The sequence below is a fragment of the Tribolium castaneum genome, chromosome 9 (assembly GCF_031307605.1).
Source record: "Tribolium castaneum strain GA2 chromosome 9, icTriCast1.1, whole genome shotgun sequence".
NCBI classification, from domain to species: domain Eukaryota; kingdom Metazoa; phylum Arthropoda; class Insecta; order Coleoptera; family Tenebrionidae; genus Tribolium; species Tribolium castaneum.
In genome coordinates, this window is record NC_087402.1 from 8,940,491 (window position 1) to 8,955,327 (window position 14,837).

Below are 14,837 nucleotides of genomic sequence, written 5' to 3' on the forward strand. Positions count from 1 at the left end.
ACTTTACCAATGTATTACGGTCCGCTTTTATGTAATATCAAAGTTTCTTAATAAGGTTCTCTGTAGTTATTGCGTTAGGTGAACGCCAAATGGCGAACCATCGCCCGGACTCCGGTTGGCCATTCCGGAGACTCCTCTACTTTGCTAGATTAAGTTTATATTTATTTTTCTCGATGTTATGACCGGAACGGTGGCCGGCGACGATATGCAAACTTATCTGCAGATTAACTTCACTTCGGACCCGGAGGAGTCGAGGTGTTCGTGATACAAACTCCGGAGCAAATTACGTAAGGGAATTTAGAAACGGCAGTGGCGGAGCGAGTTTGGACAAGATTCCAACCAAATAAAAATAATAAGCAACGTGTTCATACAAGAGAGTTTTATTTATGAAATAAAAAACGTGATAAATTTCCGGTTTCGAGCACTGGCTTCCGGTGTTTGTCGAATAAGCAACAAGGATGATGTCCTTGTGGGTGTGTGTGTTCGTGAAACGACGGTCGGTCGCATTACAAATCGCGTAAAGGAGCTGTCCGTGAGCCAGTTCAAGAGTGCTTAATATCAGCGGCAGCGCCATCTAGCAGACCAGAAGTGTCACGTGCCTCAAACAATATCCTTAAGCGCAAGATTTATCGCCGTCTCTCGTACGAATTTATCCAAGTTTTATCGTATCCGAGTGTTTTCGATGCCTGTCTGATTTCCCATTCGAACGTGTATTACAGATAGTGGAGGAGATGAGACCAGCTTGGGCCTTTTTGACGTTCGGTCCGATGGATTTAGCAGGCAGACGAGAACGAAATCGTAAATATCGGCGAATATCAAATAACCAACAGATATCCCCCTCATGCGCACGTGGATATGCCGGAACGATGGAATTGAAATTGCTGCCAAATTTCATATCGACGGATTCTTAATGTCGTCGAGGATATATTTGGCCCAGTTTACGACATCTGCATAATGTACTTACAATTTTCAATTTTTAAACGCCAGCTTACGCCCACAGGAAATTCGATTTGTGCAGCCAGCCCTTAATACCAACGCGAAATTAGCCCAGAGAGGCACGAAAATAGAAAGTACAACTTTGAGACGTTTCATTCAACTTTATGCCAAGAATTACGACTTAAACCCTTTCCAATAACAAACATCAAAGAGCTTAATTATTATTTACGTCAGAAAGGAAAAAGTTATTTGGTTTTGATTATTGAAAATAAATAAATGAGAAGCAGGCCAGTCCTTCCTGGCGTTAGAAATTAATAGCAGTTCATTATTAATCGCCTATTATTTTAATGAAATTTATTTTTAATTCGAAAAACCGCTCAGTGAAAAATGATTTATGCTCATTAATTCCATCATAAAGATTTCAAAATTAGATTGAAAAGTGATGTTATTATGCATTATTGTAAAATGCTCTATTTACTATTAGTAAATGGAAATTATAGAATTTCACATTAACGTCAGTTTTTATTAAAAATAATTACCGGGAAATATTTAAATAATGAATGCAAAATGGAATAACGCAATTATTCTAATTTTTCCGACTTGGCTCATCTTCATCGAATAATCCGGAGTGATTTTAATTTTCCTCGAAAATTTTGTCTCGACCGGTCTGGTTGCCGTTTAATTATTGGTATTAGTGTGTAATTCTGCGTGTGTCTTTAGTGGCGCTGTTAAAAGTAACGACTGCGAATAAAGCCGAGTGAAATGGGCTTAATGCATCGTCGATGAACAAGCGAACAGAATGGAAACTCGCCATCTCCATCACAATAAGCAACTTCTCGTTAAATGTTTGATGTGAATTATTGGCTTTTCTTACGCGGCTCTAAGTCGATTGGCATGTATTATTCGTGTTGCGGTTGCGGTAAACACGAACTTAGTAGCCTCTGAAGGGCAATATCGGCTCGGAACCGCCACGCTTCTGCATGTTTTTCTTCCCGGTGAATTCCGACAAAAGAAATTCAGAGTGCCTTTTAAGTGGAGGAGCAGTTAAAATGATAATCGACTCTTAAATTTACTATGAGAGTGGAAACGAAAGGTCCGTCCTACGAGACGGAGACGGAATAAAAGAAATGTTAAAGTGCCATTTTTGCGAATCCGATGAAGTTAATGGAATGTCCGGACAAGAGCGCTGTTCTTTTAAAAGTATTTGGTTCACTACTACTCGTTAAGCTCTCTCAGACGTAAGCTTTTTACCCACATTTTAATTCCCCCAAAACCCATGTGAGCACACAATTATTACCAAAATACTAACCACAACAACTCAAGGAGATTTCACAACCGACCCTCCCTTATCCTAAAAGAAAGTTAAACTTGCAAAAGCTTGTCTTGAATAAATTTACCAAAAAGCCCAGTCCTAAATGTTTGTTGACAGTAAGCCGTTTAATTACTTATTCATTGTGAAATTTTTTTTAGGGTCCGAAATTAACATATTTTTTGCTGGTAACATTTTAAGCCTTATTTTCACCTTTTAGGTGAGATAATTTTAAAATGAGCGACATATACAAAACAAATGCCCAAGTAACACAACTTGAGGTATTTTTCGGCGATTTGATCTGTTCTTAGACGAGGTATTTTAAAAATTCAACTTATACAATGTGTTCAAAAATGACTGTTCATCAAGTGACCTAAGAAATTTGAACGAAGTGTGCCGCTTAGTTTAAATTACGAATGCCGTCAAAGTGGCAGATCTGTCAATTATTGCAAAAAAGATTTGAATCTAAAAACGAAAGAATACACAAGAAGAAAAATAACAGAAGTATAAAACACTTGAAACAAGTTTGCCAAAAAATGCAAAAAAGTGAGTATAAAGTTAATTCAAAAATTTAACAGAGATGACAATACTCAGAATGTACAATTAGTATTATTTATATTTGGACGAAGCGGCACTTTGAATTTGAATTCCATTGTCGACTTGATAAACAACCATTTTTGAATACATTTTATTTAATGGAAACACAAGTCAAAATAAAACGATTTTGGGAATTTCCGGGGTATTTTGTTTTTATTTATTTTTAGAAAGCAAGAAATCGTTAAAAATTAGCAAAAAAGGCGATTTAATAATAATAATAGTAATAATAATAATAATAATAATGATAATAATAATAATAATAATAATAATAAGGGATTTTCACGCGATTTATATAGTTTTCAATCAAAGGATCGCTGAAAATCAATTCGTTTCTATCAAGACAATGTTAAAATTATTGCGATTTGTGGTATTTCCAGACAATTTAGCATGTTTTTTAGAAATAAATCAAAAAAATGTAGACACAAAAAATTCTTTTTCAAATGATACTAGGTTTGTAAGAATCTTTTGAGGTAGAGAATATCGTAAGAATTTTCAGTTCGAACGCTTCTTAAGTGACTTAATTTGTGTAAAATATTCAAAATTATGAAGACAGGACGGGATATATTATAGTGTGCTTAATATAATTTTGAAACCAAACCATCTCCTGTAAATTTTCGTTGTTGTATACAGAATAATTTGGGGATGATTTATAGTTTAATATAAGCTTTCACAAACTGTGTTTAAATTGGGCAAAAACGGAGCCAACTAATGAAGTCGCAAGATATTTGAAGCGATTTTTTTAATTTTGATCCTGCCATGAAACGTTTTGCGCAGTGTGCCAAAAAGCACACAACAAAACTCGTATTCCAGTATTGAAATCACTCCCAGCGTCCCAATAAACGCGAAAATAAATCTCTCGCCGAGTGTTAGTGCAGACAATATAAGACGTTAGGGCAGGTGCGTCGCAACGTCGACGTCTAGTTCTGGCAATTTCTGTCCGCCTAATTGGAGTCGGATCAATTACACGCGTTATCTCTCTCCCGAATGCATTAACGAGCGGTCTGCAAGCCGGATTTAGATTAGAGATGGATTGACATTAATTGAATTTGCTGCGAAGTCAAAGTTTACATTATGATAAATGACAATTTACAGCGTGATCGTGAATTATTAGATCTCTATAACTTGTATGCTGAGCCATTAAACTATTAATTAATCGGCCGTCTCTCTCAGGAGTTGCTCTGTCTGATGCACGAGGAGCTGATCCATTATGAATTTGGTACTTTTGGAATGAAATCGGTTCGGGCGCCTTTTAAGAAGCTTCCGAATTTGTTGATGGCTTTCTGATGAAATAGGCTTGTCCGCCTTCTTTCAAAGAGTCCGCCAGCAATGTGCGCAGCAGCCGCGCTTACTCAGCATGATTGAGGAAACTTTCACAATGTTTTACGTTATCAAGTTTTATAAATTGCCTTTGAAAGTCAACCTGGGTCCTCCACTTTGCATAAACTACCGCATCGATTACGGTGCTGCCACGCCACAATGTATTTCCAGATTGTATCCGGCCGTTTATATTAGAATTTTATATTACTCGTTGACTTTTATAGCGAAATGGGGCACACACTTGCATGACTCGCATGCCCGCTTATTCACATTTATTACTTGAAAACTGCTCGCATACATTGTTTCCTTCCCAGTTGCAATAAACGACCACGCCGGCAACTATCCCGAAACAATTAGATGGAGCGAGCAAACAGGTTGAAGAATCCCCAGATTTTTAGCAAAAATTGGACCGCGCAATCATTTTTTCACGGATTAATAACCGTGTAAGCTGCTGTTTGGCAAATGCAAACACAGTGTTTGTGCAAACAAATTTCTGTCGTCAGATTTAACACTGTTGGGGTTTTGTGAAGACGTATCTTGTGACTCTGCGTGTTTACGCGGCGGTCTTGATGAAGTGCCATTACGGAATCGGCGCCTATATATTTTAATCGGCCGATACTGAAGTAAAGTTCGCTGTAACGCCCTCGAACATCTTTCCCATCTCTCGTGTATACTTCGTAGAGTGCATTTTCTGATTCTGTTTACCATATATATCATTCTTTCTTGAAAATAATAGCGGAGTCGTGTAGCAGTCTATTAGCAAAAGGATTTATTTTCATTTTAGCTCCAAGTAAAAAGCACTAAGACTAAAAATCAAGTGTCTTTTAAGGAACTAATGGAGTACGTCCGTGCGTCTCTGCTACATCGTGTTCTCGGCGTGATACTTAATTTTTCGAAATTCTCTAAGCGCGAAGAGCCTTGTTATTTATCACGTCGTGATAGTAAAATCGAAACTGGCGGCAATATATCAGTATTTGATCAATATTTAATAAAAAATGCATTAAAAGAGTGGCTCCTCTAGCTTTGATCCATCGTTATAATGGGATTGTCTTGTTCAACCGATTACAATAGAGCACTCTACCCAATCACTCTGGTGAAGAGAAACTGCGCGAAGTAGGCAGTTTGCCAGTTCATCGCTCGGTTGCTCATATTTGTCAGAGAGATCCATTCGGGTGTTTATTCCCAACAAATCGCATCATAAACTATTTAACTCCAACATCTGAAAGCGCCCAAATCCGCCTAGTCCAATTTTTACAACATTATTATTAGAAAACTGTTAGTAAACTAACATTTTATACAACGACGCTAAAATGATAGACGAGTTTGCAACACGAGCGAGCAAACCGAGCGAGTGATGTAACGACCTGAGGTAATAAAAACCATTAAAGCAAGTTGAATACTGTGTCCTTAATCCTGGACTAGAATGTCGGTTAAAGAAAACCCAATTTTGTTAAAATTTTATTTTTCAATACAGTAAATTTCACTGGGGGTATAGTGGCTTATTATCCTGGCAACATTGCGTCGGATATCATCATAGTTGAAAAAGCACAAGTTTAGTAAAGAGTATATTAATAACTAGTCTAGGAATACGTATTACAATATACTACACATAAAAATTAAAGATTTTACCACCTCCAGAATAAAAAATAAAAAATAGAAACGTTCGCAAAATTGCACGTCGAAAACGATATAAGCGGTTACGATGAAAAGCTTTCGAGATATCAAGATATTTTGAGAACTTAGGATGTTTAATGTAAAATAGTCTAGCTTACATTTTTCCAACATTTAAAATAAAAGTTTACGGAAACACCTATTTTGTTTTTTTATATTTTATTATTAAACTCTCCAGTCAAGGTATGGCTGCGAGTAGATATTTTTAAAATTTTGCGGAGATTTTGCTCTTGGTGCAGTTGACGGATTTGTAAGTTATGTGGAAAAAGTTTGCTGCTATTGTATTAGTTATCGGAATCCGCATCGATCTCGTTGGTGAACAAAGCCGAACCTAATTAAACGAATTAATTGCGGACGAATTCTGCTGAAATCGCTCCGGCATTTAGGTGGTTAAAACGCAGCTGAAGAGAGAGACAATCACCGCCTCTCGAGATTCCCGATCAAATATTCAACAAAGTCTAATCAAGCAAGTTACAGCACGTGCATTAGGTTAGCTGCCACCAGGAAATTAACAATAACAATTAAGGTAACTACTTACGTATGTGCATGGATCATATTAAATTTATCGAAATAATTATCTAGCCGGGGCGGCTTGATTACGTTACCTCTTTACAACCCCTTGCACCCTCGTTCCATTGCTGAGCTCATATCCGGCCGAATCTTAAGTAAACTGTCTGTAAGCGGCTTGCATTAATTAATAAGGAACTCTGCTAATTGCGCTGGGACGAGATTGCTCTGCACCGTGATTGGTTGTTCCGCCGAGGGCTCCAAATAATTACAACAATCAAACTTCACAAGAGAAATTAAAAATTCACGACACTACCCCCACTCATCGAAAACAACGCAAAAACGCGAGTTTGGATCAAAGCTCAGGACAAAAATACTCACCCGAGCCATTGTCCGTGCTGTGCATAATCAGAAATGTGGCCGCTCAGACGACCTCCAAACACCCCATTGCACGTCCCGTTCCTGCAAATGACAAAGACAATAATGAGATTGGGATGACCGCCTCTATGCGGGCTCATTACCGATATCGCTACCCGCTTATCAATGTACCATTACTCCAACCCACATGCATACAACACCGATGTGTACTTAATCGTTCGAGCCAAGATTGAGTTGTTTTCCTCGTTAAGCATTTAAACAATCACAGAATGCCGCAATTAATCTGACGAAACAGTTCAATTTGCTTAATTGGATGTGTCGATTTTGTTGACAATTATTGTATTTCTTTCGTGCTCGGTAAACAGCGGCTGGAACGTTAACGAGGCAGGATTAGAGCTGAGTAAACAGGAAAATATAACGACCGTCTTTTATTCGAACGCTTCTTTGCAGCAGCAGACGGGTTAGAGAGCAGGGCCTAAACCGAGAAAGGCAAAGCCATATTACAACTTCAGCTTCATTGGCGAAAAATGAAACTATTGGAAAACTATTTGTTTTAGTTTTAGAGCAACACTAAAGAAGGCAAAGGGCCCAGAAACCATCAGATCTAGCTATAGACTGAACTTGGTAAAATGGACAGAAAAAGACTGCATTTTCACACAATTTTATATTCAAATTATTCGATCATTTTCCTATTAAAAGCTTTTATTTAACCTGGTTTCATATTTTTTAAATTTGGTTTTTGTTTACTTTGGTGGTGGTTTTCTACTTCGGTTTCGTACGATACGCGAATATCCAACGGAGTGCTATAATAATTACACTAAAAACCAGGGTAATTTAGTTGAATAATGTTGACAACCTAATTTTTGGACAATTATCTGAGAGAATTGTCATTGTCAATCGGCACCAGTTTCGTCTGCATAATTTAATCAAATTAATCAAATACGAACCTTTAGAAACTTTTGTACGATTCCTGATTGTACATTGCAAAACGTCTTGGACACTTTCAGAATACATTTGTATGAATAAACTAATGGGAGTCCAAATGTCAAAATTTCCTAAATTTCAAAATTAATTTTTTTGTACAGAAAGTGTAAAGTAGAAAAAATACTGTATGATGTCTCGTTTATAAGGCATTTTGTCGCACTTACTCTATTATGGCACTCCTCGCTGCGCTCGTCGTGCCCTAAATTCATGCGTGCGACAAAATGCGTCTTATAAAACTCGTATCATAATATATTATTCTAGCACCAAATTACATTTAACTTTCCAAATTAATCATGAGGTGGTAGTGTGTAATTTATTCCGAAGGAGTTACTTCTTTATTCCTTTTTTATTTGTTGTATTTTACGCTTGCGGTCACACATCAAACTTGGGGATTGGAGTGTTGAAGAAATGGCTGAGACGAGATTAAAGTTTGTTGTTTAGATGCATCGCACAATTTGTTTAGATCAGTTTGTAGTTTTGTTGTGTTAGTTTGCTTATATTCATGCCGGGCTATCAGTGGTATAAACAAGGAATTCTCTGTGAAGCAGTGTTGTAGAGTTAGTTAATTTGGGAAGTTGCAACAACACGGAGTTCGTTCGCTATAAATTACTTGGCTCTTATTTCATTTGCGCTTCTTGTGAGGTAATGGATGAAAGTTAAAGGATGGTATCGCCTTAATTGGGCGAAATCGTAGCTTGTAAATAAATCTGTCTGCGAAATTAAGCTTCAAAAAATGTAAAAAAACTTTCCTCTAACAAGTTAGAGTTAAATTAAGCTTCAATAAATGTAGCAATCAGAATGAAGCACAATTACAGTAAATAAATTCAGGAGTTGTTAGTAAATGGCCTTTCGAACTGACGGCTGGCGGCCTTTGGAGGTAACGAATCGTGCGAAACTCTAACAAGCTCTCATCCCTCATTTTAAATATATCCTTAGATAGCAATGCGTGCCTCATTCGAGCAAAAGCAACGAAAAAGTATCGTCATTTAAGAGGGGCATAAAAGTTTTTAACAAAGCTTCAGCCTCTTGAAACACGATCGTAATTTGCCATTGGAACTAGTTAAAGATTGCGCTCTCGTCGACTAAATAATTCAAAAGCTCATGTATAGTGTAATAAAGTTCGATTAGTTTGCGGGGTGGCGGCATAATAAAGCTTTCATTCCGGTTGACAGTTTTTTTTAATATAATGGCACGGTAGTTTTAATGAGAGGTCGTTATAGAAGCAGAGGAGATTCCAAGCTGTGGCGTTTTTCATCCACCATCCATTAGAACAAATTGACACCTGGTAACTAGGGGGAAGCTCGGTTCTGACGATGCCGGCACCTCGTTATATTAACGACCGGGATTGATTCCCTCCAAAGGGACCAAAGCTCCGACTTGGCCACACGAGGGCAGCCTATTCAAACTAACAGGTGCCCAGTTTCAAAACCTCCCAACCACCGAAATGCACCTCTCATTAGAGCGATTTGCTGCGAAATAAGACACGTACAAACGGCTCGCTATTAAATTAGGAAGTTTGCTAAAATCAAATACGTGTCACAGCTCGAAGCTGTTAAATTTTATAGCAGGACTCCGCTGACGATATTAGAGGCGAGCTGTCACTTAGGCCAAGTTCGGCGAGACAAGGCGAGCCGGAATGAAAGCCATTCCATGTCTGAAAGTGTCCGCTTCGGTCAAGATGTCAGAAAAGCTTTTAAAACACACTTAGGTGAAGTTGCGAGACGCCAAGCCGGGGCACTCGACATCTTAGGCGGCGGCGACGCCGATGCGAGAGCACCTTATATAGATGTTGGCAGCTCTGGACGAATCTCCCGTGTGTATTTTAAAACAGAAAAGGATCGGCAAAGAGCACTTCCTCATAGATGCCTTAATGGCAGTTCACTGTTCCTCGACAGCGTCGTCTTATTGTTCCCTTTTTGGGATCTGCGCTTCCAAACTATTTACGACACGATTTAAATGGCGCATACATCGGCGAAAAACAACAATACTGAATTAGAACCGCAAAACTGGTACCGAACCCGTTTTCCACCATAATCGAACTTGAAGGATTGCAATCACAAAGCTCTTACAAAAAATCTGATCAATAGTGGAATTATCAAATGTTACAAACAGATTAACTCATAATGCAGACTTAATTTACTCAAATTAAATCAATTGCAATTTCCCCTCTATTTCATTTACCCGATATTATTCTGTTGCCGGAATAACACAATTATGATAACCATTCTAAAACACAAATACATTTTTTGATCAAATAATACGTTTAGTTTGGGGAGAAAGGATGTTCCGATTGTGCCATAAAGTCTACGGCACGGTTAATTAAAATTCTCACAACAGGTCCCATATATGGGAAAACTAACAGCTCTCCTGAGATTTCGCCTTCGAGTCGAAATTTATTATTTTCGAAAGGTTGGACGCAGAGTCAAATTTAATGCAGTTATTTAGCTATTTGACTAGGTGAGTTTACGAGGCCATTCAGGAGCAAATGCATGATAGTGCGGCTTGTAATGAAGTACTTCAGCCACAGTCTCTTCACGACCGAAGTTCGATTTATATGCGAAAATTTATAGGAAACTCGGCCATTAAACCGTTAGTAGGGTGTTTACGATCCGGGGCTATTTTTCTAAAGTAGTTTTTTAAGAAATTAAACGTCAATTTTTGTGAGCTTGAGAACAGTGTGGTGAAATTTTGTTGGCGATAAGCTTCACGATATTTGCCTTTTATTGCTGATGGCGGTGTAAAACTCCGGTTTATCTGGAGAGGTTGTGGGAAGAGAGTTGTCGAGGCGGTTTATGCACATTCTACGCTCGCCGGTTCGTGGTATGACTGAATGAAAGCTTCGGGGGAGGTTGAGGGGCGGCGGGAGATATTTGTACGCGCCGCGCTCCCAGCTGTTTTCCCCCCGACCAAACATTCCGTCCTACATCACTGTACCGTAACCTTCACCCACTGAACTGAAAAACAATATCGATGATGTTGGCCGTGTCCAGAGGATCCTGCGAACGCAGGAAATCGCAGGAATCGAGAACTGTTTTTTGAGCGGTCATTCCTGCTGCAGGATAATTTAGGAGTCGGTGGACAAAGCCTGGACTTTCCGATTTCTTGCAGTGAAACATTAGGTCCCTCCGGTGCACGTTTTCGGGATGAGTATTCCTCGAATGCGAGGCAATTACACAACTCGTTTCGTTCTGATCAAACAGAAAATCGGTAAAAATGAGCGTGTCGGCGAAGGGCCAGAGGGAACAGCGAAGGGCGAGAGCGGCAGTCAAAGGTTGAAAGTCGGCCGCGGGACTGCACTATTCGATTAACTTCGATACTTGGCTTCAATTGCTTTTTAAGATTCTCGCGATTGCTTTTGAAAGGTTTTGGATTAGATTGCAATTGGCTGAAAGGCATTAAAAGTGCCGTTGCTCGCCCTCCGCCAACGCTCGCCGTCCCCAAGCCGGGGGCACTCGCCCCCGAAAACAGCTTATTTTTCGCCTCATTTGTGGAGCAATTCCAGCGGCCAATGGAAACGGCGTCCTTAAATAAGAAGCCGGTCTGCTCACTGCCCTGACACAACACTTTTAATTTGTTTAAATCTTTAAATTGGGGCCGAGGCGGAAAACACGGTTTCCCTCCTTTGAGGAGATGGTCAACCGTGAGGTAATTATTTTTATTGATCGCTTTCGCGGAGGGAGCAGCGATCTGACAGGAGTTGATGAACGGACGGCGTAATGGGTCTTGTTAAATCTCGTTTCTTAAATTGTCAATTTCCTGTTGGAAGTGTTGAGTTGATATATAAATAAGGGCCGTAGTTTTGCGGGCCGATGCTCCGGCTGAGTTTCGCGCGACGTCCTCCACTTTAATTAACATCCTTCTCAAGTAATCCCCTCGAGGAGTAGGAGGAAAGGGGATATCGGCTAAATTACTGACAAGTGTAAGGGAGATGCGGGAATAATGAACACACGTACACCTGCACCTAAACAAAGAACTTGTTACCGGTGCCGAGAGTCATCACAGTAATTAGAAGCAGTCACTGTTGTTCTTCCTTTTTCTATTTTCGTCCGAGGATCGTTGGAGATTTTAATTATAACACCGCTACTTTGCGACACTTCCTTTTTGAAATTAATTATTTTTTCGCTCGACTCCGACTAAGTGATTCTCGGAAGAAACAGCCCCAATCAAGGGAATAGTGATGGTAAGTGGTTATCCACAATGTCGAGGGAAACAGTATACAGCCGGCTGAGTGCCTGGCTGGTTTCAGCATAAAAGGCTCCCATTTCGAATCGCCGAAGATCTCGGTTTGCTCTCACATAAATGGCTTTACTTATTGCATTAGTTTAGTCAGTGTCGTTTCCGCTGCCGTCTCTCTCCTCGAGAAAAACTTTTAAAATACTCTAATGTTGGAAATGTAGAAAAATCAGCGACTTTATTTTATTATTGAGCTCCTTCCGCCACAATAACATCTGATTTATTGAAGACTATCTGTAATGGAAGAAGAATCTTTACGAACCAATCGAGCTAGCAAACATGACAAAATAACCATTTAAAGATAAAGTACGTCCCGACGATGACCAGTCGACTTTCATTCCTACATCCACATCGGATCGCTAGACTTTGCTATTTGGATAATCCCAGCTACGAATTGTGATTTACTCGACCAACTAATTCCGATGAAGTTTTAAGCACAAAACATCCTTGAAAGCTTTTATGATCTATTAATCCCGGAAAACGTTTAGAAAACTACACACTTTTATTTTTTAAGACTCCAATTTAAAATTTAATGTTTACGCTGCCTCAAGACAATTTCTAACAGATTTATGTTCAATCCGAAAAACAATCTACTCGGACATCAAATTTAATTTTACATTGATTGCACTGCCATTTCTCAAAAGGAATAGTCCGTTACTTAGAACATAAAACAGGAGCCTTCAAAACTCAATTTGAAACTTTTGTTACTTAAATGTTGAAAGAAAACAACCACAACAAGACATGTTCTTTATTTGATTTTCTTCGCAATGCCCTTTTCAAAATTAATTTGTTACTAGGCAACTGTTCTTTTTTTCCGTCTGTACAATTAAGGTTTGAAACATTTACCCAAAAATAAGGAGTTTAGTGGTGTTTATAAGACTTATACATTATTATTTAATTATAGTAAGACTAAGCTAGGTTTCTTAAAGTATTATTACAAATGTTACAAAAACTGAGACAACTTATTTGTACAAAACAATAAGCTATGAGTATTTAAGCACTAATTTTTTGAAAACATAATACAACGTACATTTTCCAAATACTGTTTTTTTATAAAATTGTTTTTAATTTGGTTGTAAGGTCATGTTGTGGAATTATAGATAAGGTGGTTGTTTGCCCTTCTTGCGTAGCCCCGGATTTGTTGAAAAGAGGTGACAACTGAAAATATACGGCAGCTCTAAAAACATTTTTATTTCCAACACCTGAAGCAATTAATTGAGAATATTAACATCAAACTTTGTCTCTAATACCTACTATTTTATCAGAAAGATAACAAATCCGTTAGAAACTACACAACCGTGTTTTCGGTCACCGCTTCTTGATCAGTCTGATCTTCGAGAATATGAATTTCAATGCAAGGAATCTCTGGAACGTCCTCGTAAGCACTACTGGCCAATTGTTTATAGAATAAATAAATACAATACTGAAAAGGCCACATCATAATAAAATACATAATAAGAAGAATCATCGTTATTGTGTTCCGAGTCTCACAAAAAAATTCTCCAGGATAGACCGCCAGAAAGACCGGCCCAACAAGCAAACAGATAGTGGTCAACATTACGTATATTCGAATATAGCCTTGTTTCCCCTGCAAAGTACTTTTAATACGATAATATAACAATGAAGTTAATTGACCTGAATTGTACCAATTAGTAGAAGGAATCCGCTGATAATCCATACGACAGCTGAGAGAATATCAGAGATGGAGAGGCAGGAATTTGGATCGTCAAAAAATAACAATAACATGGGCAAAAACTTCAAAGACATTTATTAAGTGTTGGGTGTGGGTTCAGGTGGCACTTACAATGTTTGAAATTATGACATAGTACACAACAAATTTGACACAGCGGTTTCGCAGATTCTTCGACATTTTCGTGTTACGGACTCTCTCCGTGAACAGAAGACTTAAACTGATAAAGTCTATACAATAGATAAAACAATGGGTGTGTAAACAAACGTATTTTCGCTTTGTTTTACAGAAAACATTTATGAACGTCAGTGCTGGATTACCCTGATCACAAATTATGTAATTAGTAGAACTGGAGTTTGTGGGTAGAAAGCACGTGCAAGCTTTCTGTCCCAATTTTTTCGACGAATTTTACTTTGTGTCACATTAAATACGGCCCTGTATAAAGTGAAGAGAGTGCTTGTAAGTAGTCATACATAATGCAGGGGCTTTTGCTAGATTAGCGGAGTGTACGAAGGCACCCTCCGTGCAAAGTGCACATCTTCCAAAACCAGATTATCTCAGTCCAGATTTATACAGGTGTTCGAATAAATTTTCAAGTAGTGAAATTAACCAGTAGTTGGCGGATACAGTTTCTTCTTAAATATTTAGATTAGTTAAGGGTGCGAACGTGACGTTTCGAGAAAACATTTATATTATTTCCCGTTATAAATGGATTTGCTTTATTTCAAACAAGCTTGGTAAACTGTTAACAGATTTATAATCGCATTATTTGAAATAAGTTTCACATTGTTGATTCCCTAAATATAAAACAGGGACGACGACAAGCATCTCGAGTGATTTAGGGGGCGCCCAAGTGGATTTTGTACCGACGATCAAACAGTCTTTGTGGTTGTGCCGGAAGAGGGCCGATTTAATTATAATAAAAAATAATAAAGCGGGTCTATTGGCGTTTAGGTGGCATACATTTCGCGTTTGCATTGAAAAAGGCGATTCGGGCCCGGGCGAATACGGCCCACCCGAAAGTAATCAGAAACTTTTATCTAACATCAGGAAGGAGACGGGGAGAGATCAATTTCATTTCTTAATATTATATTGGGCTCGTGACTGGCCGAAGAACGGGCGAAATGGAGAACGGGCGAAATACCCCATTGCCGAGAACTGACGTTATTAAATCCGAAATGAAAAATTGGATAGTTTAAAATTGAATGGCTGCAT

At 38.5% G+C, this 14,837-nt stretch overlaps 1 protein-coding gene across 4 annotated transcripts in view; it reads right to left on the bottom strand.

The window, feature by feature from the left end:
• The window catches only part of LOC663863 (LIM domain only protein 3), a 61,411-nt gene that overhangs the window by 15,587 nt on the left and 30,987 nt on the right, over window positions 1-14,837 (bottom strand). For 3 of the 4 annotated variants that reach the window (XM_008194455.3, XM_008194454.3, XM_008194456.3), the window contains exon 2: window positions 6,719-6,799. In XM_008194455.3, the coding sequence (XP_008192677.1) occupies window positions 6,719-6,743 (25 nt within the window). In that variant the 5' untranslated portion in view covers window positions 6,744-6,799. Of the gene's footprint in view, window positions 1-6,718; window positions 6,800-6,858; window positions 6,987-14,837 lie in introns of those variants that run through there. The other variant, XM_015979412.2, reaches the window with a different exon arrangement.